General features: G+C 37.5%; 1 protein-coding gene across 5 annotated transcripts in view; it reads left to right on the plus strand.

Moving 5' to 3' along the window:
* The window catches only part of TNIK (TRAF2 and NCK interacting kinase), a 413,784-nt gene that overhangs the window by 386,268 nt on the left and 5,327 nt on the right, over positions 1-22,189 (plus strand). For 4 of the 5 annotated variants that reach the window (XM_064378646.1, XM_064378644.1, XM_064378645.1 and 1 more), the window contains 8 exons: positions 1,802-1,913; positions 2,716-2,886; positions 4,646-4,789; positions 7,540-7,674; positions 15,809-15,909; positions 18,128-18,277; positions 19,996-20,155; positions 20,401-20,540. In XM_064378646.1, coding sequence (XP_064234716.1) covers positions 1,802-1,913; positions 2,716-2,886; positions 4,646-4,789; positions 7,540-7,674; positions 15,809-15,909; positions 18,128-18,277; positions 19,996-20,155; positions 20,401-20,540 — 1,113 coding nt within the window. The remainder of the gene's footprint in view (positions 1-1,801; positions 1,914-2,715; positions 2,887-4,645; positions 4,790-7,539; positions 7,675-15,808; positions 15,910-18,127; positions 18,278-19,995; positions 20,156-20,400; positions 20,541-22,189) is intronic. The other variant, XM_064378648.1, reaches the window with a different exon arrangement.

Consider the following 22,189-nt stretch of genomic DNA (forward strand, 5'->3'; position numbering starts at 1 on the left):
TTCCAGACTACTCATGGAAACTTCAGGCTATACAGATTTCCAGGCCAACTGTTGAGGTTTATATTTACATTAATTCAATCAAACTAAGTATGACTTAAGTAAAACAAAGTTTAAATGATTTGTTTGTGAAAAAAATTCATAAATACATCAGTTCTTAAAGTGTTCATCTTCATAAATTCAAAACTGTGTGAGAAGGAAGAAACTAGGTATTATCTTTCCTGTGTAAAAACAGTCCCAGGAAAATGTCTGAATAAACACAAAATCTGTAGGTAGTGCTCATGGACAGTGATGATTGACACCAGTTGGATAAGCTCACAATATGTGGTCATGTTTCATTAATAGTCTTGTCAAGCACAGATAAGGCCCTAAATGTGTTTATAAAGTATATGTACTGTTATTTTTGACACTGTCTACACACTGAGTTTTTATGATGCACCCTTTGAATTCCAAAGTTATAAAGCAGATGAGCTTTGCATACCCCCAAGGAAAAGAACACAGTGATATATTGCAAAGTGCAGCATCCTATTGTAACTTCACGCTGTGTGGGCATTTTCTGCCTGAACACCTCTCTTGGTACCAAGGAGGACCCCATAAGATTGAACCCTGTTTAAAATTCTGCTGCTGCCCCAGCTCTAAGTGGAAATGTTAGTACCTGCCCTACCCCTTTCACAGACATCTTCTAAATATCAAAAGAGAACATGTGTGTGAAAGTGTTCTATTCGGTAGGGGAATTCTATCTTGAGGAGGATGAAATTGTTTGGACTTTGTAGGAGGGAGAGGAAATCTTGAATTAAATCAGATTAGATCTTTGTTTTCTCCTTATATTTTTAGAGGTCTTGGATGGTGGTTTTATTTTTAAATAGAAATCTGAAAGTAAAACTAAAGTGAAATGACCTTTAGTTAAAAGATATTTATCTGAAAAAGATGTGCTTATTATGTCGAATACAGATGTATTTGTGATGTTAAAAGATAAGAACAGTAAAAGGAATGAACATGACTGACATCATTGCAGCTCATTCAGCAAAACTCAAATTTAGAATATTGTGACATGAAACCCTGATACTGAGTTTACTGTTCCCTCCTCTACTTCTGACACCATGTTTTCATGGTGCTATCCAAGCCTAAGATTCATTTTTTAAAGTAAGCCTTCAAGGTACATTGCCCACAAACCTAATATCCTCATGAAGTCCCTAATAAAGATGTACATGTAATTATTCTTTTAAGGAAACTGTCATGGGAAGAAAAAATCTTCGATTCCAGAATAATATCATCCCTGAATTAAAGATTTTAAAGCTTTTGGAGGCAATACCAATCCACTTGCATCACCAGACCAGAGTGGAAGGGCTGAAAGTTCTCCTTCCCAAGAAAGTTCCTTGGGTTGACTCTGTGTTCAGGATAAACTACTGCTGTGTAGGCTTGCTTACTTAGTTTATTGCCAATTGTGTCAGATTTTCATATTGACAATGTAGTCAGTATAGGAGATTGCTTTTACTGAAAGCGAGAGGTAAGCTCTGTCACCACAGTGGTCCTACAAATTTTAAGGTGCCACATGTGGTTCAAAATGTAATTTTCTCACTGCAATTCTTGCAGTTTGATAATTAATGAAGTTCTACAAATACACAATGGCTAGTGAATAATCAACACCAGAAGAAGCTGGGGAGAGGCACACACGGACTAGGGCACTAGAATATGAACACCTTGAACAATCCGTGATCATTTTACAGCTCAAGCACAGTATTATTAGCATTGTTTATTCCTGCATATTTATCTGCTCTTCTTAATCTTCTTGCTTATTGATTAGTATGGCATGGGGAGCAGCACCAAAGCCTCCTTCACCCCCTTTGTGGACCCCAGAGTATACCAGACGTCTCCCACTGATGAAGATGAAGAGGATGAGGAATCATCAGCTGCAGGTAAGCAAGAAGGGCCCAGTGTTTTAAAAACAGCTTCATCTTCCTTCTGTTACAGCCCGATAAGAAAATTAATCCTCAGTTCAGTAGTTAAGCTGATTACTCCTTACGTCCTGTCTTAAAAGGAAGATTTATTGAAATTATTATTTTTGTAGAACTCCTAAAACAAACTTATTTCTTTCCATTTTTTTCCCCATCTCTTCTGTTTTGTTTCTGGTAGACCCAGGGGTGCACAGAGACCCTAGGAAAGCTGTTCCTCAGTGACCTCTGAACATAACCAAATATTTCCCCAAAACAATTTCTGGGTACAATGCTTGCACACAATAGGCCCTTAATAAGTGCATGGTGCATTGTGTTGAGTTCTAGGTGTGTGCTTGCCACTACAAAAATCTCGCTAATTTAGAGGAGAGTCTTGCTTTCTAATATTCTTCAAGTAATTAATCATCAAAGTCAGCTTAGGATAGTTTTTTTAATTGATAATCTGGAATTTCAAAAAGTAGATCTTTTTTGCTTATGTTACAGGAGTGTCTGGTGTATTTAATTTGGGGAGATTAATATTAACTTTCTAAGCTGTGCAAGTAGTGTCTATAGGCCTGTTTTGCTAATGAATAAAAGACTGCTTTGATGAATGACTTATTTTTATTCACTTTTTAAAAAGTGTAAAATAAAGAGTTTCAGAGTTTCTTTGCCTTTACTATAATTCAAACCAAACAAGGAGAAATCACAGTGTTTTGAAGTCTCATCTCCACATCTTCATAGGTTATCTTTAAGATGCCACTGACTTCTCTGATTCTTTTTCTCAAAGCTCTGTTTACTAGCGAACTTCTTAGGCAAGAACAGGCCAAACTCAATGAAGCAAGAAAGATTTCAGTGGTAAACGTAAACCCAACCAACATTCGGCCTCATAGCGACACACCAGAAATCAGAAAATACAAGAAACGATTCAACTCAGAAATACTTTGTGCAGCTCTGTGGGGTATGTTGGTGCTTTTTTTTTTTTTTTTTTTTAAATAACCACTCATTAATGAACTGACCCTCAAATATGAAAAGCCTGTGGATCTTTTCATCAAAAGAACACTGGTTGAATGGTGGGTATCAGAGACCTAGCTTGGGACTATCTCGACTTCAGGTGAGACCAAAAGCAATTTTATATGTAGAAATAGCTGATACCCTACTAGCCAGGATAATGAGATTAGATTCAGAACAACCTTGTCACACAATACTGATAGGCTAAAGCCAACAAGAGAACTAGCTACCACTTGATACACTGAATGTGCAAGGCAAGGTCTATAATCTGATCAATCAGAGGTGAGTTGTGTCTGGCACTTCGTGATATACCCCACGTTCATTCTCCATGATCCATACAATATCCTGCAAGGGGAATAAGAGCATAAATAATGGCATAAACCTTTATTTCAAGCTGAAAGGCAAGCCCAGAGTATTTTAGTGAATTATCCAAGGTCATACCACTAGCAATAACAAGATAAAACTTAAAAAGAACAACAAATAATATGATGAACTTTGCCATTTAGTTTAAAACATCAATCTACATTTCTTGTGAAAAATATCTGTAGGTTTTAGCTGATCTCAGACTCAGGATAGGCATGATGAGATTCTGTCAAAGTCTTGGTCTATGTTACTATGAACATGTCATACAGATTAAGGAAGGACATGTCCCCTATGTACCCATTGAAAATAGTAGGCTTGGATTGGGGAACTGTAATTTTAAAAGGCTGAAAGCATTTGAGATGTTAGTAGGGAAGAGTGTGAAGCCTAGGAACTATTTCATGATAGAAGCTCTGTCCTCTGGAGAAGAGACAGAAGAGAACAAGATAGCCACATTTAATATTGAAAGGATTAATATATGGACAAAAAAGCAGACATTTGTGTTGATCAGAAGATAGAAGTACAATAAGTAAGATAAGTTAGAGAGTTACATGTTCATGAATGTAGTACACTGCACAATGAGCCTCTCAATGTGTGTGCGTTGAGGGGTGGATGATAAATTTCCCTAACAATACATTTTTAGGATTACAACTACCCAGACAAAACCACTGACCTGCCTGTGCTTCTGTAATAGGGATTACTGCATGGGTGTTGGGCTGCACTAGATTTAGTGACCTGAGAAGTCCCATAAAGTGAGTATGTCTGTGACTCTCCAGCTATTAACATTTCTCTTGAATGGGTTTATAATTTCCCTAAAAAAGAGCAGAAACTTGAGGGTAAGGGGCATAAGACAGTTAAATTTTGGTTCAAGAAGGAGGAAGGGCCTTTCTTCCAATGGAGTATGGAAATGCAATTTCCACTGTATATTGAAGGTGGGTAGGCTAGCAATCACTGCACAGGGGTATGGGTGAACCTTGGGGAAGAAGAGAAGTAAATTTATAGAGAGAGCCAAGAAAGAAGTGGTTGTTCCAGGAAAGGAATAAAGGAAAATTATGCTGGTTTCACATCTGTGCCTAAGGCCCCTATTGACAAGGATTCTCTGCATTAGATAGTAAATAGGACATATGAATGCTACTACAACTTTATAAAAGGAAACTGTAATTTCATTACCAGAAGTACAATAATTATTACGTCAGAGCTTCTACTTCTACACTTATTAGTTTATATTTACCTGCTTGCTCCTTAGTTTATATTTACAAGTCACAGTTTCTTAGATTTTATAGGGACTCTCAATGTAGAAGATTAAAGTTTGTGAAAAGTCAGTCTTATGGTGCTTCTTAAATTTACAGGTGTAAACCTACTGGTGGGGACTGAAAATGGCCTGATGCTTTTGGATCGAAGTGGGCAAGGCAAAGTCTATAATCTGATCAACCGGAGGCGATTTCAGCAGATGGATGTGCTAGAGGGACTGAATGTCCTCGTGACAATTTCAGGTATGTTACTAAGATGATGAGTCCCCCAGGTCCAAACAGGTGGGAAAGGTGATGACCCCTTTTCTGCAGAAACAGTTAGCTCTGCCCTTCCCAGCTAACAAGCAACACACTAAAGTATAGCAGTACAGCCAGAGTGAGGTTACCCACATTTTGTAACACTGGAGACTGTGACCTCCAAGGAAAAAGTCTCTCACCTCTGCATTGAATCTGAATTAGGCACTGACACACCACAAAGGCTGTATATTTATAGCTCTTTACGTCTGTCAGGACTCAGCAAGGATCTTCAGATGTTTTTAGGTTTCGGAACTCCAGTTATTACCACATACAGATGGAATATCAAAATGCAGGCTTCCAAGAGGGACATTTAGTAAGCAGAAATTTCTCTGGTCTCTTCCCTCAAGAAATTCTCTTGCTTACAGTCCACTGATGTTTTGGCAGGTGCAGCTGGCACACTGGATGATCAAGTCTACAAAGAGATTTGAGTGTGGGAATCATTACTGCAATACTCTGTAGCTTTCTGATTCCCAAAAAGAGCCTTAAAAAGGAAAAAAAAAGATGGAGACTAAAGTGAAGGCCTTGTTACTGATAAAAATGCAACCTAAAAGAGGAAAGTTTTGTTGGAACAAAGTTCTTTTTTTTTCTTTTTGATGGTGTTTGAAGGAGTCTAACAAGTAATACTCTTCACTCCCCCTTCCATCTAGTATGGAACCAACTTGCTACTGCACTTTATAATCACCTGGGGAGATGTGAAAATCCAGGCTGTACCCCCAGACCAGAGTCAGAATCTCTAGGGGTGGGGTTTAGGCATCAATAGCTTTCACAATTCCTGAGGTGTTTTCATTGTTCAGCTATGTTTGAGAACATGGATTTATGCTCAGCCATTGTTTCATGAAGAGACAATAGAGGGATACTAGTTTGAACCTTAAAGTTTAACTCTTCAACTGTACTTCCATTTTGACAAAATGCTTTTGCTTGTCACTAAACTTCCTCTTTCTTTTACCTTTCCACTGAATGCTCAGTTTCATCTCTTTTTATTCTCCCCAAATAAGGTTAACCAGGTAAATTCCTTTTATATTACCATTCGAGTTTAATTCCATGTAGTCCTTTGTTCTGGTTAATTGCATTCTTGATTGCTATACTACCAAATCAAAATTAAAACTGTGTATCTGCCAGTCACCTACCAAAAGTGGAAATGCAACCCAGAAAATTCACATTCAGGCTTCATTATGTTGTTAGTGGCACATCTTCCTTCCTTTTTTTTTTTTAACCTGAGACGGAGTTTTGCTTTTGTTGCTTAGGCTGGAGTGCAATGGTGCGATCTCGGCTCACCACAACCTCTGTCTCCCAGGTTCAAATGATTCTCCTGCCTCAGCCTCCTGAGTAGCTGGGATTATAGGCATGTGCCACCATGCCTGGCTAATTTTGTATTTTTTAGTAGAGACTGAGTTTCTCCATGTTGGTCAGGCTAGTCTTGAACTCCCGACCTCAGGTGATCCGCCCACCTCTGCCTCCCAAGGTGCTGGGATTACAGGTGTGAGCCACCATGCTTGGCCACATCTTCATTCTTAACAGTGTAAGCATTTCCTTTTCTCATGAGGCACAGATAGGGAAAGGATAAAATGAAAATAGGAGCAAAAGATTCTTGAACTAACCTTGGATTCATAGAATCCAAGTTGGCATAGAAAGGAGGAAACACTGACTCTTGTGTCAATCCTAGCTATTGTGATCACTGTGTATTCCACACCTTAGGCTACAAAAATGAATACTGACTACACCATGATTCCCTGAGTTTAGGGGACAAATGTGCTCTCCTGTCAAATGCATGTGCAATGCTTTAATAAATTCTCTTCTGCTTGTATATATTCATCTATAAAATATAAAACATTTTAAAAGCCTAAGATAAAGAAAAATAAGTATCCAAAACCCATAGTGCTAAATTTATCGTTAGTTAGGAAGAGTCATCCCAATAGACATTTTATCTGGTGCAAATAATCTAATGGAGTATATTAAGTTTTGTTTTTGTGTACTCTTCAATATTGTCTCGATTTTTTATTATTATCCTATGAATTCTTTATTCCAAGATCGCCTTACCAAAAGGAACTTTAAGTTTTCAAATCCACATCCTTTCTTTCCTTTTCTATTTTTGTTCAGTATTCCTTTCAGTGACTTCAGCACCATAAACTTGTCCAGTATTACTTTCTGAACCCATATTATCCTCTTGTTTTCTTTCAAAATAACTTTTTTTGGTTAGTTAAGTGAAATAAAACTACTGTGAGTTGTCATCTTTAAAGTAGAAGAAGAGACAAATAAGAGGGTTTTCATTAACATCTGTTGTTGTAGGGTGAAGGAAAGGCAGGTGCCAAAATGCTGTTGTCAACACTTCTTCATGCGATTGATCTAGAATGTTCTGGAACTCTGATCAACCACTCTGTTGAAGAGTTAGCTCTTACTAAGTTCAGCAGACACTGCTCTGCATTGGGAAGAGAATAAGAGCAGCATACTCAAATAAGAAACCACCTAAAGACAAAGACGTTGTAATTTTGTGATGTGTCTAAAACATGTAGAGCTATTTTACCCATAAGTTCTGGCAGAAACACCACTTTAATGATAAAGTGCTGGGAACACTGGTTATTATGCATTCACACAAAAACACACATACACATAAACAAAATAAAAATAAATGGAGGAGGGGAAGGAAAGAGTGAGAGCTATCACAGGGATTTGAAATTAAAGCTCTATTATTTCAACAGGAAAGAAGAATAAGCTACGAGTTTACTATCTTTCATGGTTAAGAAACAGAATACTACATAATGACCCAGAAGTAGAAAAGAAACAAGGCTGGATCACCGTTGGGGACTTAGAAGGCTGTATACATTATAAAGTTGGTAAGTCTCAAGACATGGAATTGTAAGTTTGGTCTAATTTACTCAATCAGACTTATTTAGTTAGGCTTTATTTAGTTTTTTTCTATCAGACTGATGATGTGTGTGTGACCAGCTTCAGATGTTGCTGGAACCTTCGACACGATTTATATATATTTTTAAAGCAAGATTGATGAAATTGAAAGAGTGCAGTCAAAGTCCTAGGCTCCAGTTTGAACATTTACATCTCCTTTTTCCAAAGACTCATTAAAATGATTTTTAAAAAAAAGAATAAAAATGCCATAAGCCTATGAGAGCAAGAGAAGAGAAGAGAAGTCAATAAAATTGAAAGAGTAGCTGAGTGACTGGAAAAAGACCTAGAATATCAGGAAATTCTGAATTCTGAATCTGCAGTGAGGAAAATGATCAAAATCAATCCAACAGAACCCAGAAAGGCCCAGGAACTAAGGCCCCAGGGGAATCTGAGATGGAAATGCACGTATAAGGTGGGACTGAAAATAGAATTGTTAGAAAATTCATGAGCAGCAAGTCTTCCAGAACCCAGTCTCCACCTCTGAGCCACTACCCTTCTCCGCTACAACAGAAGATGAAAGGTTTACACAGCCAATGTGATGATGGGAATACTTGTGAAAACACACACACATACATTTCCCTTTATCCCCTATTTAGCTCCCAAATAGCCATGCTTATACTCCCTAGGAAAAGACTGAAAGATTTGTCTTTGGAGAAACTAAAGGGCCAGAAAGAAAAGACGTACAGGTACTAACATTTGAAGTGCCATGAAAAAAGCTTGCTGCCTAACTACCCTGAAGTGAAGCCCAGCAGTTGATAAGCCCATCTATACCAGGGAGTGGAGAAATACACAAATATGAAGGAAACCTAAACAAACAAGAAGAAAGGACATTAGAAGAAACAGGGATAATGAGGAGTGGAAGAAAATGTAAAAAGAAAGGAAAGAAGGAAGCAAGAAACTATAATAACTTTAAAGAGATCAGAAAACTTCTTTCTATAAAACAAGAAGTGGGCTATTTAAAAAAAAAAAAAAGGTAGAGCAAAGTAGGGGGAGGTCATTCAGAGGCCAAGAAAAAAAACTGCAAACTAAAATGTATTGGCAGAAATAAAAAAATGTAATAAAAGTGTTAGAAGATAAGCAATTCTCCTAAAGAGTAGTACAAAAAGTAAAGCAGAGAAAATATAAGAAAATAAAAAGATCAGTACAAGTGTTTCAAAATTAAGTAATATGAGTTTTAGAAAATAAAAAATGAAAGGAGAGGAAAGTATTGAAGAAAGAATACAAGAAAGGTTTCTAGAACTAAAAGCCTTGAAATCCCTTATTAAAAGGAGTCACTGAGTGTCCAGGATACTGAATGAAAGACTCACAAAAAGACATAACACAGTATTTCAATACCTAGGAAATGAGAACGTCCTTAAAACTATCAAGGCTGTCACACTATAAGTAAATAACCAACGGTTTACATATAACAGACCCAGAATCAGAGTGGCCTGGTACGTCTCAGCAGCAATATAGACGCTTAAAAGACAATACAGCAAGGCCTTCCAAATTCCCCACAAAATTATTTCCAACTAATATTGTATAGCCCACCTGTGTTACAGTTAAGAGGAGAGAGAGAGAGAGAGAGAGAGTGTGTGTGTGTGTGTGTATGTGGGGGGGGAGAGAGAGAGAGAGGGAGAGAGATTTATTATAAGGAATTGTTTCACATGACTGTAGAGGCTGAAAAGTCTCAAGATCTGCAGTCAGCAAGCTGAAGACCCAAGAGAGCAAAGATATAAGTCCAGTTCAAATCTGAAGGCCTGAGAACCAGGAGAGCTGATGGTGTTGTTCCACTCTGAGCGCTGGTACGCTCAAGACCCAAGAAATGCCGATGCTTCCAAGTCCAAATCTGAAGGCCAGAAAAGACTGATGTCCCCTAGCTCAACCAAGCAGGAAAGCTCGGCCTTTTTGTTCTAGTCTTGTCTCCAAATAATTGCATAAGGCCCATCCACAATGGGGAGGGCAGTCTGCTTTATCAATTCTACTGATTCAAATGTTATTCTCATCCAGAAATACCCTCACAGACACACCCAGATATCTGGGCACCCTATGGCCCAGTCAAGTTCACATGAAATTAACCATCATACCATCAAGCCATCAGTCAATTTTGAGTGCAACAGAAAGACATTTTCAGTCATGCAGGTCTCGAAAATTTACATTTCATGCACCATTACTCAAGAAGCTACTGGAGGATGTGTTCCACCAAAATAAATAAACCAGGTAGTCCAGGAAGATGAAGAAAATACCCAGAATGATGGTGACGGGGACAATGCAGGGTTCCAGGACAGATGTCTCCATGAAAAATAAAATGGTATAAATAGTTTACCTGCCGTGTTTGAGCATATTGAAGGGCATTTATTAGCAGAAAGTTTACATGTGCTTAGAGATAGATACATAGAAAACAAGGAAGTAAAAAAAATGAGGAGAAACAAGAAAGAAAATGTAACCACAGTATACTACACGCCTCAGTTGTGAACAATAATAATTTTAATACTTGATATTGATTTAACCAAAAATTTAAAATATATTAGAGTTTATAAGAGTAAATCATGTGTATATGTATATAAAATAGAAGAAGCTAGAGAGAGAAGGAAACAAGAAATTAAATCCTTTCCATACTACAAAGTCAGAAAATAATGTCTGTGATTGAAAAAAAAAGTCAAGAAATAACATTATAATCATATGGTTTAGAAATCTGGAAATAAATTGCTGAAAGAAGTAGTTGAGAGAGTTGCAAGTGGTTGTTTTTAGGGAGGAGGAATCAGCAGGGAGGCAGGGACTTGTTTTTCATAAGCGCTGTAGAATTGACTTTTTAAACTAGGTACCTGTAAGACTTGTTCAATCCATAGCTGATAAAAATAAGAAAATATGTGGAGGCTTTTAAAATGTACACTGGATAAAATGCATTAATTATTTAGCATTAAGTAGTGACAATAAAGGAGCATCTGAGGAACTTTAGACACCTTCAGTTCAAAGGAGTCCATGATGTGGTCTCAGAAAAGTATGAGACACATTTGAAATTTTAACCAGTCACGTGGATCCAGTCATGTGTGTTGACATCATGTGGGCTGAAATCTAATCAAGGTTAAAGACAGAATGTGGAAACAGAAGGAGCATGCTATAAAGAAGAGCTCAGAAAGCAAGAACTTCAGTGTGTCATATTCTGCCAACTAGAAAGCAGATTCTATTCTGAAGCAGAGTCTCTACCTCCCTTTCCTCTAATTTCAGTACAAGTGACATTCCCACATACCTTAACACTAGGAAGTGTTGGGGCTGGCTAGTGAACTTGAAGGTTTAGTGACTGAAAGGACATGTTCCTCAATGTTTATTAATAATGTGTCATTCACAGTTTTACAAAGCAAAAAAAAAAAAAAAAAGCTCCTGACCTTACAACACAGATAATGTGTGTGTTGATAAGTATTTTTTTCCAAAAGGCAGCTTTTGGAAAAAAAATAAATATTAATGTCTGTAAACATACGTAGCCACAGTATTTGTTTAAAAAAAAAAAAGGATTGGATTTTCAAAGGACACAGCATTATTCACAAATAAGACCACATGGGGGAGTGTTTTTCTATAGCATGCTGGGTAGCAGTACAAGCTATTATGTGCTCCACTGTGCATTTTTGTTCAGGAATCAGAGTTATTTGATACTAATAGGATGCCCTGGAGTTTTAATTTTTTCTTGTCCCCAATCTGATAATTTGGCAAAGTATAAAACATACATCTCATCATTCTCACACCAAATAGAATTCAGATTCATATGCATATTTGGTTTTCTTTTGAAAATAGTGAGCTTCCTTCTTTGAGAACAGGCCATGTTTTCAGAGGAAAGCAATAGAAACAATTTCAAAGCTGTTTCCTTTTGAGTATTTTGCCTTTATTGCTTGGCATTTATTAGTCCAAAGATTTCTAGTGATCAAATTTTGTGTTCACGAACTAATACTATATGATTACAGAGCAATAAAATGCATTGCAGGAAATAATACAAAATTTCTGAACACTATCTCTTGCATATACCTGACAAGTGTTTCTCAAAAACATCAGGCTGCGGGAATCCTATTTGACTTGTACATCTACTGTTGGCCCTTCTGACGTTTCTGATGTCTTCCTTCTAATCATTGCCGTCTCTTCGTTGTCCTCACATCAGTAGGCTGATCTATATCCACACATGCAAAGTGAAATGTAACCAGAGAGCAAAATCCGGTAATTCTCTATCAGAAATCTAAGACCAGCTTAATTTTCAGAAACACTGTTTGCCTTAGTTATCCAAAGAACCACTTGCAGTCTCCACTTTGCTTCCCTTGTGAAATTCCAGCCACAACACTGAGATCTTTCTGTGGCACATAATTATTCTAGTATGCTCAAATTCTTGTGAAATTTTAAAAGTATAAAATTAGAATAAAAAAGAAAAGCAAATTGTATATCCAAGAGTCATTTAACATATTTCTTGATTTCTCTGAGCCTGTATATGCTTAAATTTTTATTTTCAAGGCTATTTTAAATTTATTTTAGCCGGGCGCGGTGGCTCACGCCTGTAATCTCAGCACTTTGGGAGGCCAAGGCGGGTGGATCACGAGGTCAAGAGATCGAGACCATCCTGGTCAACATGGTGAAACCCCGTCTCTACTAAAAATACAAAAAATTAGCTGGACATAGTGGCGCGTGCCTGTAATCCCAGCTACTCAGGAGGCTGAGGCAGGAGAATTGCCTGAACCCAGGAGACGGAGGTTGCGGTGAGCCGAGATCACGCCATTGTACTCCAGCCTGGGTAACAAGAGCGAAACTCCGACTCAAAAAAAAAAAAAAAAAAAATTTATTTTAAAATATGAACTTATTTATTTCTTCTTTCACCCTGAAAATCAGCAAAATCTGAAGGGATTTTTTTCTTTTCTTTTTAAAATTTATTTCAGATTCAGGGATACATACACAGGTTTGTTGCATGGGTATATTGCACAATGGTGAGGTTTGGGCTTCCAGTGAACCTATCACCCAAATTGTGAATATTATACCCAACAGGTAAATTTTCAGCCCTTAACCTGTCACTCCCCTTTTAGAGTCCTCAGTGTCTATTATTTCCAGCTTTGTGTCCACATGCACCCCATTGTTAACTCCCACTTATAAGTGAGAACATGTGTTATTTGACTTTCTGTTTCTGAGTTATTTTGCCCTTAGGAGACTGGCCTACAGTTCCATCCATGTTGCTGCCAAGGGCGTGATTTTATTCTTTTTATGGCTGCATAGTATCCCATGCTGTATATACACCATAGTTTCTTTATCTAATCAATCATTGACAGACAACTTAGATTGATACTATGACCTTGCTGCAATAAACATACAAATGCAGGTGCCCTTTTGATTAAAAAAAAAAAGGTTCTTTTCCTTTGGGATTTACCCAGAAGTGGGATTGCTAGGTAGAATGGTAATTCTATTTGTAGTTCCTTGAGAAGCCTCCATACTGTTTCCCAAAGAGATTGAACTAATTTACATTTCCACCAACAGTGTATAAGCATTCCCTTATCTCTTCTCTGCAGTGTCACCACCATCTGTTTTTGTTTTTTGTTTTTTTTTTTTCACTTTTTTCTAATAGCCATTCTGACTGGGGTGAGATGGTATCTCACTGTGGCTATGACTTGCGTTTCTCTGATGATTAGTGATATTGAGCATTTTTTCATCTGTTGGCTGCTTATATATCCTCTTTTGAGAAATGTATGTTCATGTCCATCGCCCACTTTTTAATGGGATTTTTTTTTTTCTCGTTAAATTGTTTGCATTCCTTGTAGAATTTTGTTCATGCATAGTTTGGCAAATATTTTCTCCCATCATGTAGGCTGTCTGCTTACGCTGTTGATTGTTTCTTTTGCCACGCAGAAGCTCATTAGCTTAATTAAATCCTGTTTGTGTTTTTGTTGCATTTGCTTTTGAGTGTTAGTCATAAACATGTTACCTAGGCCAATATCCGGAAGAGTTTTTCCTAGGTTTTCTTATTATAGTTTTTGGTACACGTAAGTCTTTAATCCATCGTTAATTTTTTTATATGGTGAGAGATGAGGCTCTAGTTTCATTCTTCTGCATATGGCTAGCCAATTTTACCAGGGTGTCCTTTTCCCATTGTTTATGTTTGTTGACTTTGTCAAAGATCAGTTGGTTGTAGGTATGTGGCTTTATTTCTGGGTTCTCCATGGTGTTCCATTGATCTATATGTCTATTTTTGTATCAGTACCATGCTGCTTTGGTTATTACAGTCTTACAGTATAGTTTGAAGTTGGGTAATGTGATGCCTCCAGCTTTGTTCTTTTAGCTTAGGATTGCTTTGGCTATTTGGGCTCTTTTTTGGTTTCATATGAATTTTAGAATTGTCTTTTCTAATTCTGTAAAAAACAACATTGGCAATTTGTAGACTACTTTTGGCTGTATAGTCACTTTAACAATATTGATTCTTCCTATCCATGAGCATGTTTTTCCATTCATTTGTGTCATGTATGGTTCTTTCATCAGTGCTTTGTAATTCTCCTTATAGGGGTCTTTCACCTCCTTGGTTAAATGTATTATCCTAGGGGTGTGTGGGGTGTGTGGGGTGTGTGTGTATGTGTGTGTGTGTGTGTGTATTATAAATGGGATTGAGTTCTTGATTTGATTCTCACCTTGAGCATTATCGATGTAACTGATTTTTGGGCATTAATTTTGTATCCTGAAATTTTACAGAAGTTATCAGCTCTAGGAGTCTTTTGGAGCAATCTTTAGGGTTCTCTAGGCATAAGATCCTGTCATCAGCAGAGATAATTTCACTTCCTTTTTTCCATTTTGGATGCCTTTTATTTATTTTTTTCTGGCCTGACTGTTCCGGCTAGGACTTCTAGTACTATAGGAGTGATAAGAATGGAAATTCTTGTCTTGTTCCAGTTATTAGGGGGGATGCTCTTAGCTTTTCCCCATTCAGTATGATATTGCTGTGGGTTTGTCATATATGGCTCTTATTATTTTGAGGTATGTTCCTTCAATGCCTAGTGCTGTGGATCTTTTCCTAGGTTTCAGGTGAAGATGTCAGCAAAAATAGTATAATAAACACTTTATGTCATGAAGAGTTATAAAGCAAATAACTGGAAACTTACTGTCATTTAAATATATTAAATTTTTTCCTACCTAGTTTCTTTAGGACTCAGAATATTCTGTTTGTTGACATTATTTTATCAAACTGACTGCCATGTGTACCATCTGTGGATTACAAATTCTCTAAGAATTAGAATCTACACTTAATAGCAAAATATTTAGAAGGCACTTAAAGAATTCTTTAACCTCTCAAGGCCATCACTGTAAATACTGCTTATTATTGTATCAGAGACACAGACACAGGTAAGAGTAATCAAGAGAATGCCTGACAATAGTCTGTTCTTCCATTCATCCATTCAGTAAGCATTTATTGAGTACTACTTTATGTAGGCAAAAACATTATGGGACTCAGTCACTTAACCAAGTTTCTGTCCATAGAATGTACAATGCTTAATATTTCATCTTTCTAGAGTAGAATGATTTGTCAAAGTATTCAGAGACCTTAAAAATAAGTCATTAACAGAACCCAAGGCTCCTAACACCCCCTTTCATGAGAAGTATAAACAAGCAATTATTTCATTTAGTAATTGAAATATAAATAATAAATAATAAGCAAACAGCAACCTTTATGTCTTCCTATTTGCTAATTTTTCTACCATTTTGCCACATCAGCTCTCAGCTACTTATGTCTGGGTGAATGTAAAAGCCAGGCAAGCTAACATGAAGGAAATTATGCACATTCTTATTACAATGAATATCAACATCTAGACCTAGCATTAAAGACAGTTGTAAGCAATTACATCTCTAAATGATGAAAAGAGTCTTCAATATAAAGCAAAGTCCATAAGTATTCTGCCAACCAAAGTTCACTAATGGGAAGCTAAATCAGTATGAAAAAAATCCTACACCAGGAACATCACCTTCAATTGGGCTTTATATATTTAAATTTATATATTGTTGCTTATACATTAATTAATCTTAATACAAAAAAACTTGAATAAATTGATGCACTTTTAACTCATAATTTTTACATTACAGTTAAATATGAAAGGATCAAATTTTTGGTGATTGCCTTGAAGAATGCTGTGGAAATATATGCTTGGGCTCCTAAACCATATCACAAGTTCATGGCATTTAAGGTAAGCAGCCATATGATTATCTAAAATGTCCTTTTTAAAAATTTTCAGTTTCTACCAGTTAACAAAATAGTCCATATAGACCAATACCAATTTTCATATAGATAATAAACCTGTTTTAAAAGTGTAGGTACTCTAGGGTTTATTGTTTCAAAAGTAAAGACTGAGTATTTGTAAATGCTATAAAATTAGATTAAAATTTGGGTATGCTCTCCTCCTTGAGATCTGTGAATCATCATCCTCAAAGGCATTTAGAATGGTTAGTAGGCATATCATTGATTATGATCTTGTGCAATGATATTTGTTGTAAAGCCACCACCTAAACCTGGGTATTTCCTGGTATTTTGTTTGAAAAAGGCGGACAAATGGCAGCACTGAATCTCAGAGTTAAACTGAGCCTCTAAATCTTTAAATCCTTATAAATCTTTCTGGATGAAGTCCCTAAAACTCAGGTGACGCTTATATGTCCCCAGTGCTAACTTACGGAAATGACCTAGTTTCTCTGCATTCTCCTATTTTGATTGCCTTTTCATTTTTTACCTTGTCTAAGTCTGTACCCACCATGGTTTCATTGGTCACTCATGAGATTTGCCAGGAGTGGGATGGGGATATGCTAGTCCTGTTGACCCCAGCTCATGAAGCTGACACCCAAATATTACGAGGACCAGTACTTACAGGGACCCAGATGTGTTCAGAGCCACATAACCTATCCATAGCCCAAGTGAATTTATCTTCTCTCTTGCGTGCTCGCGCTTGCTCACTCGCACTCTCTTGCTCTCTCTCTCTCAGCTTATGTCTGTCTACCTCTTTATGTCTTATTGGCTCTCACTTTTTCTCCCCACCTTTATGACTGTTATCTCCCTTTGGCTCTTTATTAATTATTTTCTACCACATTAGCCATGGAGGGCAAAACTGCCCTGGGAACACTATGTAGGCCCACTTCAGAGCTGAATCACTTCTATCTTGTTCCCTTAATTCAAATGGCTTATTTGAAAAGTGCTCATGAAAATAGATTCATCGATGGAAATGGGCTCCTTTCCATAACCTCACTTTTATGGGAAAAATGGAATGCATTAGGTTAGTAATAACAATTAAGAGATAACGCCTAAAAGCCAAAGTGGTACTCCTGGTCTACCAAAATCTGTCTCCACAAAAGCTTTACAATCAACCTCCCATTCCCATTCTTACTCTGAAGTTGCTGCCATCCTTTTACAACCCCGAGCACTGAGAGAGTGTAAAATTTTCTTTCTGGTAGACCAGATCCAGCCTAGAAAGAGGAAAGGGCAAAGGCAAAGACTTAAACAGGAAAGAGTAGAAGCAGCAGGAGGCCAAGCCTTCCCATAGGACAAGGACAGGAGGCTAGAGCTTCCCATGCTGTGAGAATGGTGTTAGCAAAAGATGAGAGGTGGCAGTGGCAGTATAGCTAAGGTAATTGTAGTTTCACAACTCCTCCCCCACATCTCAAGGCCCAGTAAATGTAGAGTGGAGTGTGGTTAAAAAATAGCAAAGGAAAATGACAGAGGAACACTTGACAGTTAGTTGGGGCTTGGGCTCTGGATTCAAACACAGAGAATTTTGACAAACTTGGCTAGACCTCTCTTTTTGCTTTCTAGTTACATCTAAATAGTCAGCGCAAGCCATCACTCTTGTGATGTTCCACTCCTACCTCTTTATCACCCAAACACAAGTCTCAGATTCCAACACTGAGTTAAGAGAAAGTGCCAGTCTTATCCCCTACTCATTCACTGAAGAAAAATCCAAACCAGAGCATGCTCATTAATAATGAATAAGCTGAGAATAGAGCTGACCAGACTGTCTCTGAAAGGGTAGTTGCTGTGGGGGGTAGTTGCCACATGGGAAAGAGAGGGGCTAGAGAGGTGACTGGAACTTCTTCAGAGAACAAAGGCCAGAAATAGGAAAAAACAGCAGTACCCAGGCACCGAGTTTTTAATATACAGTAACACCATCAAAATTTACACCTGTGCACCAACTTAAATGTCTCTGCCCTAGAGGACAAAGGGTAGAGAAAGGGGCACAAATGGATGCTAGACCCTTCCTCCTAGAGCCAGAATATCAACAGACTTAAAACTGAAAGAGAAATTTTCTAGTTTTTCACTTTAATAAAGTTACAAGTTAACTTCCTCTAGACAGTGGCTAAAGGAAAAAAAAAAAAAAGATACCTCTTTGAGTGATGCAGATACTAATGGAGTGATTTTTAAAGTCTTTTGCAGATCTCCAGCATAAGCCTCTGCTAGTTGATCTCACAGTAGAAGAAGGTCAAAGATTAAAGGTTATTTTTGGTTCACATACTGGTTTCCATGTAATTGATGTTGATTCGGGAAACTCTTATGATATCTACATACCATCTCATGTAAGTACCCAGAAGTAGACTTTCAAGGGCCCTCTGTACAACAACATGCATATAAAGAGAGATTTATTTTGCATAGTTTTAGTAGAAATCATGCAAACTTTACTAACCAGCAGATGGACTTTTGTTCTTCATTAAATAGACTGCTTTTAATAACTAAAATATATAAATTTAATTTTTATATATTTTAATAAAATATATAAAATGTATTCAGTAGATGAGTTTCCACTTTCATTTTTTGAAGGGAAATTGGTTCATTCTATGTTAGAGGAAGCCAATGGTCAGGTACTAATTTATTGGAGAAAATTCTTTTTTTTGCTGTTTTTAGTTCCTCTTTTCAGCTTTAGGGCAGTGTGGCATAGTGGAGTCAGACACAATGGCACTTGTACCCTGGCTCTAGAATGTATTAGCTTTGCAGTAATGGACACAGTAGGCAGCCTCTCCCACCCTCAGCTTTAGCATCTGTAAAATGTGGATAAAAGGACTTATCCCATAATCCCATAGGATTGTCATTAGTATTAAATGAGGTAAAGGATCTAAAGCAGTTGGTACAGGGCCCAAGGAATCGTAGATCTTATTAGCACTAAAATATTCATACTAATATCCTGACATATTGCCTGAAATATAAAGGGAAATGCTGCACATGGATTTGCTTATTAGAATTAGTGTAATGTAAATTGTGTGTCCTGTGTGTAATTCCAAGGCTAATGTACAGGAGAAACTTTATCAGGAATGTCTGAAGCTATTGCTGACTGGTATTTTGAGAATTTGAAGACTTTATTCTAATGAAATACAATAACTGAAAAAAGTTGTTTTAGTACATTACATACATACACACGATTGCCATTCATTGCTGCATTACAGCTTTTAACTCATGTGTATGCGGGTTCACACAAGGACTCACAGCTCACATTCCTTGTGGGGCAGCTAGGGCATAACTGTGATCATCCTCAACTCTCTTACTCCAATCCATCAAGCACATGTTGGGCTGCAATGGCATTCTCAACCAGGGGACACACAACACCACATTTCCCTTCCTAGAACATATTAATATACATTTACTTCAATAGTAATCTTTTTAAATGAGTGGTAATTCTAAATATTTTTTTTCTAAGCAAGCCATAAATTATTCTAATTATTCTGGCATTTAGACACCCAGATATATATATTTTCACAGATTATTTTGGTAGGAGTTCATTTTGACCCCACTTAAGCTATCTCCATTAGATTCAGCTGGCTTACATTCTCCTCATATTTTTTTGGAAGTGGTTGTGCTAATAGAAAACACATCAAAAAATGTCAGCAAGATGTACACAAATCCCAACTCTACGACCAAATACTAGCACAGCTTTGGTCAAGTCACGAAGTCCTTCTGAGAAGCAGTTTCCTCATCTGTAAACAAAGCTATCTACCCTGGGGAGCTATTCTAGGTACTAGAAATTACCTATGTAAAGGGCCCCATGATTGGCACATAGTAGGTGTACCATATCTTTACATGCTGTTGTTTTTAGGAACAGATAAATTGAATTCTTAATCTAGTGACTAAGTTTGTATTTACCAGGGTATTTTACAAGTCAGTGGTAAAATTAAAGCAAATTTCAGTCTTTAGAGTGACAATGAAAATAAAGAAAAACCTCTTTTTTGCAGTTCTTGAAGATGAATAGTCGAGGTGTTGTTTTATTTTTAAAAAGAATAATGCTTGGCCTTTCTTTGTCTTCTAGATTCAGGGCAATATCACTCCTCATGCTATTGTCATCTTGCCTAAAACAGATGGAATGGAAATGCTTGTTTGCTATGAGGATGAAGGGGTGTATGTAAACACCTATGGCCGGATAACTAAGGATGTGGTGCTCCAATGGGGAGAAATGCCCACGTCTGTGGGTAGGTTAACCATTCCTTATCTCCTTCAGCAGTTACACCCCCCAAATGAAACGAAAATCAAGAAATGTGAAACAACCATTTGATTCCACACACACACAAAAGAGTCTGTGAATAACTCTTGTAAGACTTGCTTTGTCCATTTATCTCAAGTCGTTTGTCATTTTTGTGGTTAAGATGTGAACAGATGCTGTAAGTTATTGCCCATCTAATGTTTTTAATGCAGTTTTGGAAATTCCTTTTGACAGCCTACATTCATTCCAATCAGATAATGGGCTGGGGCGAGAAAGCTATTGAGATCCGGTCAGTGGAAACAGGACATTTGGATGGAGTATTTATGCATAAGCGAGCTCAAAGGTTAAAGTTTCTATGTGAAAGAAATGATAAGGTAAATCCGTTTCAACATTTGCATTAGTGTTTGCATTTTAAGAGACCACCAGGTACCTGTGAAACCTTCATTTTCCTTTATACTGATTTGAATCACATCTGTGTTAAACAATCAATATTATCTTGAAATGGCATTATTTGGTTTGATTCATGTGAACACTCAATATATTCACATGTCAAAAACTACATAAAAACATCTAGAAATTTCTTGTAAACCTCTTAGAAATTTTTGTGGCCTAAAGTCCTTACGATGACTCAACAGACACCCCAAATTCTCCTAAGCACTTAGAGCAGTTGGCCCATCATTAATCATCTCACAGCGGGTCAACTTTATGCTTCCACTTTTAGACTTTTCACAAAGTCACTTTCAAGACCTAACCAATCACCTTATATGCACCTTTAAATGCAAAACATTTGACATGTAGAAATATAAGCTTTTTAAAAATGACACCCATTCCTTAAGGAATGCACAATCACAAACTCAACTAGTGCCATGTCTTGTGTCATTCCAGCCATGTTTCTTCTGAAATGTCATAGGTGAACTGTTTTCCAGTGAAATTGGCTGTGTCCGTCTGGCATGATCAGTCACCTCAGGGGTATTCTGCAGTGGTACTGCTTCTCCCTTACCCTCCCTGTACAGTAACCCCAAGGTTTTAGTAGCTAAGCCATACTGCATTCGTGAATTCATCCTTTGTGGCTGTGGCCAACATAGAAATGCTGTCCCCAAAGCCACAGACATAAAACCTATAGAAAAACAGTATGATGGGTTGAATTTTTGTATATCCCTTTGTCCACCCCAGTTCCCCAGAGGTCAGGTTGGCCTTAGTCCAACCCTGGTAATGTGGGCCTAAACTATATTCAACCCTGGACTACTACTCTGACCTGATGTGGTCTGGGTGGACAGTAGCTGCAGGTGGCAAAGATGGTTCCAGGCATTTAGAGTTTCTAAAAAAACTAACATAACCTAGTTAAAACTCCAGCTCCCACCCAGTCTCTAAGAAACAAAAACCTAGGAGTGATCTGGGTATGGATACCCACACTCCAGTTGAAAACCTACCCTAGCAGGCCTGTTCCAAACCATGCCATACCCTTAGAAGTAGGCTGGGACCACACCAGTGTCTGATACCCAAGGTTTACAGCCAGGGCCACACGACTTGGATGGAACAGCAGACCTTTCTTTTCTTCATTGTGGTTTTCCATGGGCCCTCTCTGTCCTTCTCTGTTTTGGCTCACTGACCCTAAGAGTAGCTTTACTTTCATATGTAGCATTAGCTGAATGTCAGGCATTTCCAGACCTTCCTGAGAAGTTGTTGGGAGACAGCATTCTTCTGAAGAAGCTATGGAAATGAAGTAGCAGAGACTTTATACTAGTGACAGAAGCAAATGCCTCAGACCAAAGTTAGGTACTGGCTGACTCAAGGGCTAGGCCACAGCCCAAAATATTATTTCCCTGGGGCAGTGGTTCTTTTACATTCAATATTCAGCTCAAGCAAGCAGTAACCCAAATTTTTCTCATGTTTGTCAATTGTTTGATAAAATGACTTAACAGACTCAGACCTAATGGACTGTGGTTCTACTTGTTAATGCTCTGATCTCATTTGCTCTAGGATATGCCAGCATCAGCAGAGAAACCAAGCATTAACTCTTGAA

Source organism: Aotus nancymaae, unplaced genomic scaffold, assembly GCF_030222135.1.
Source record: "Aotus nancymaae isolate 86718 unplaced genomic scaffold, 86718_ANA_hifiasm-v0.15.2.pri h1tg000019l, whole genome shotgun sequence".
Lineage (NCBI taxonomy): Eukaryota > Metazoa > Chordata > Mammalia > Primates > Aotidae > Aotus > Aotus nancymaae.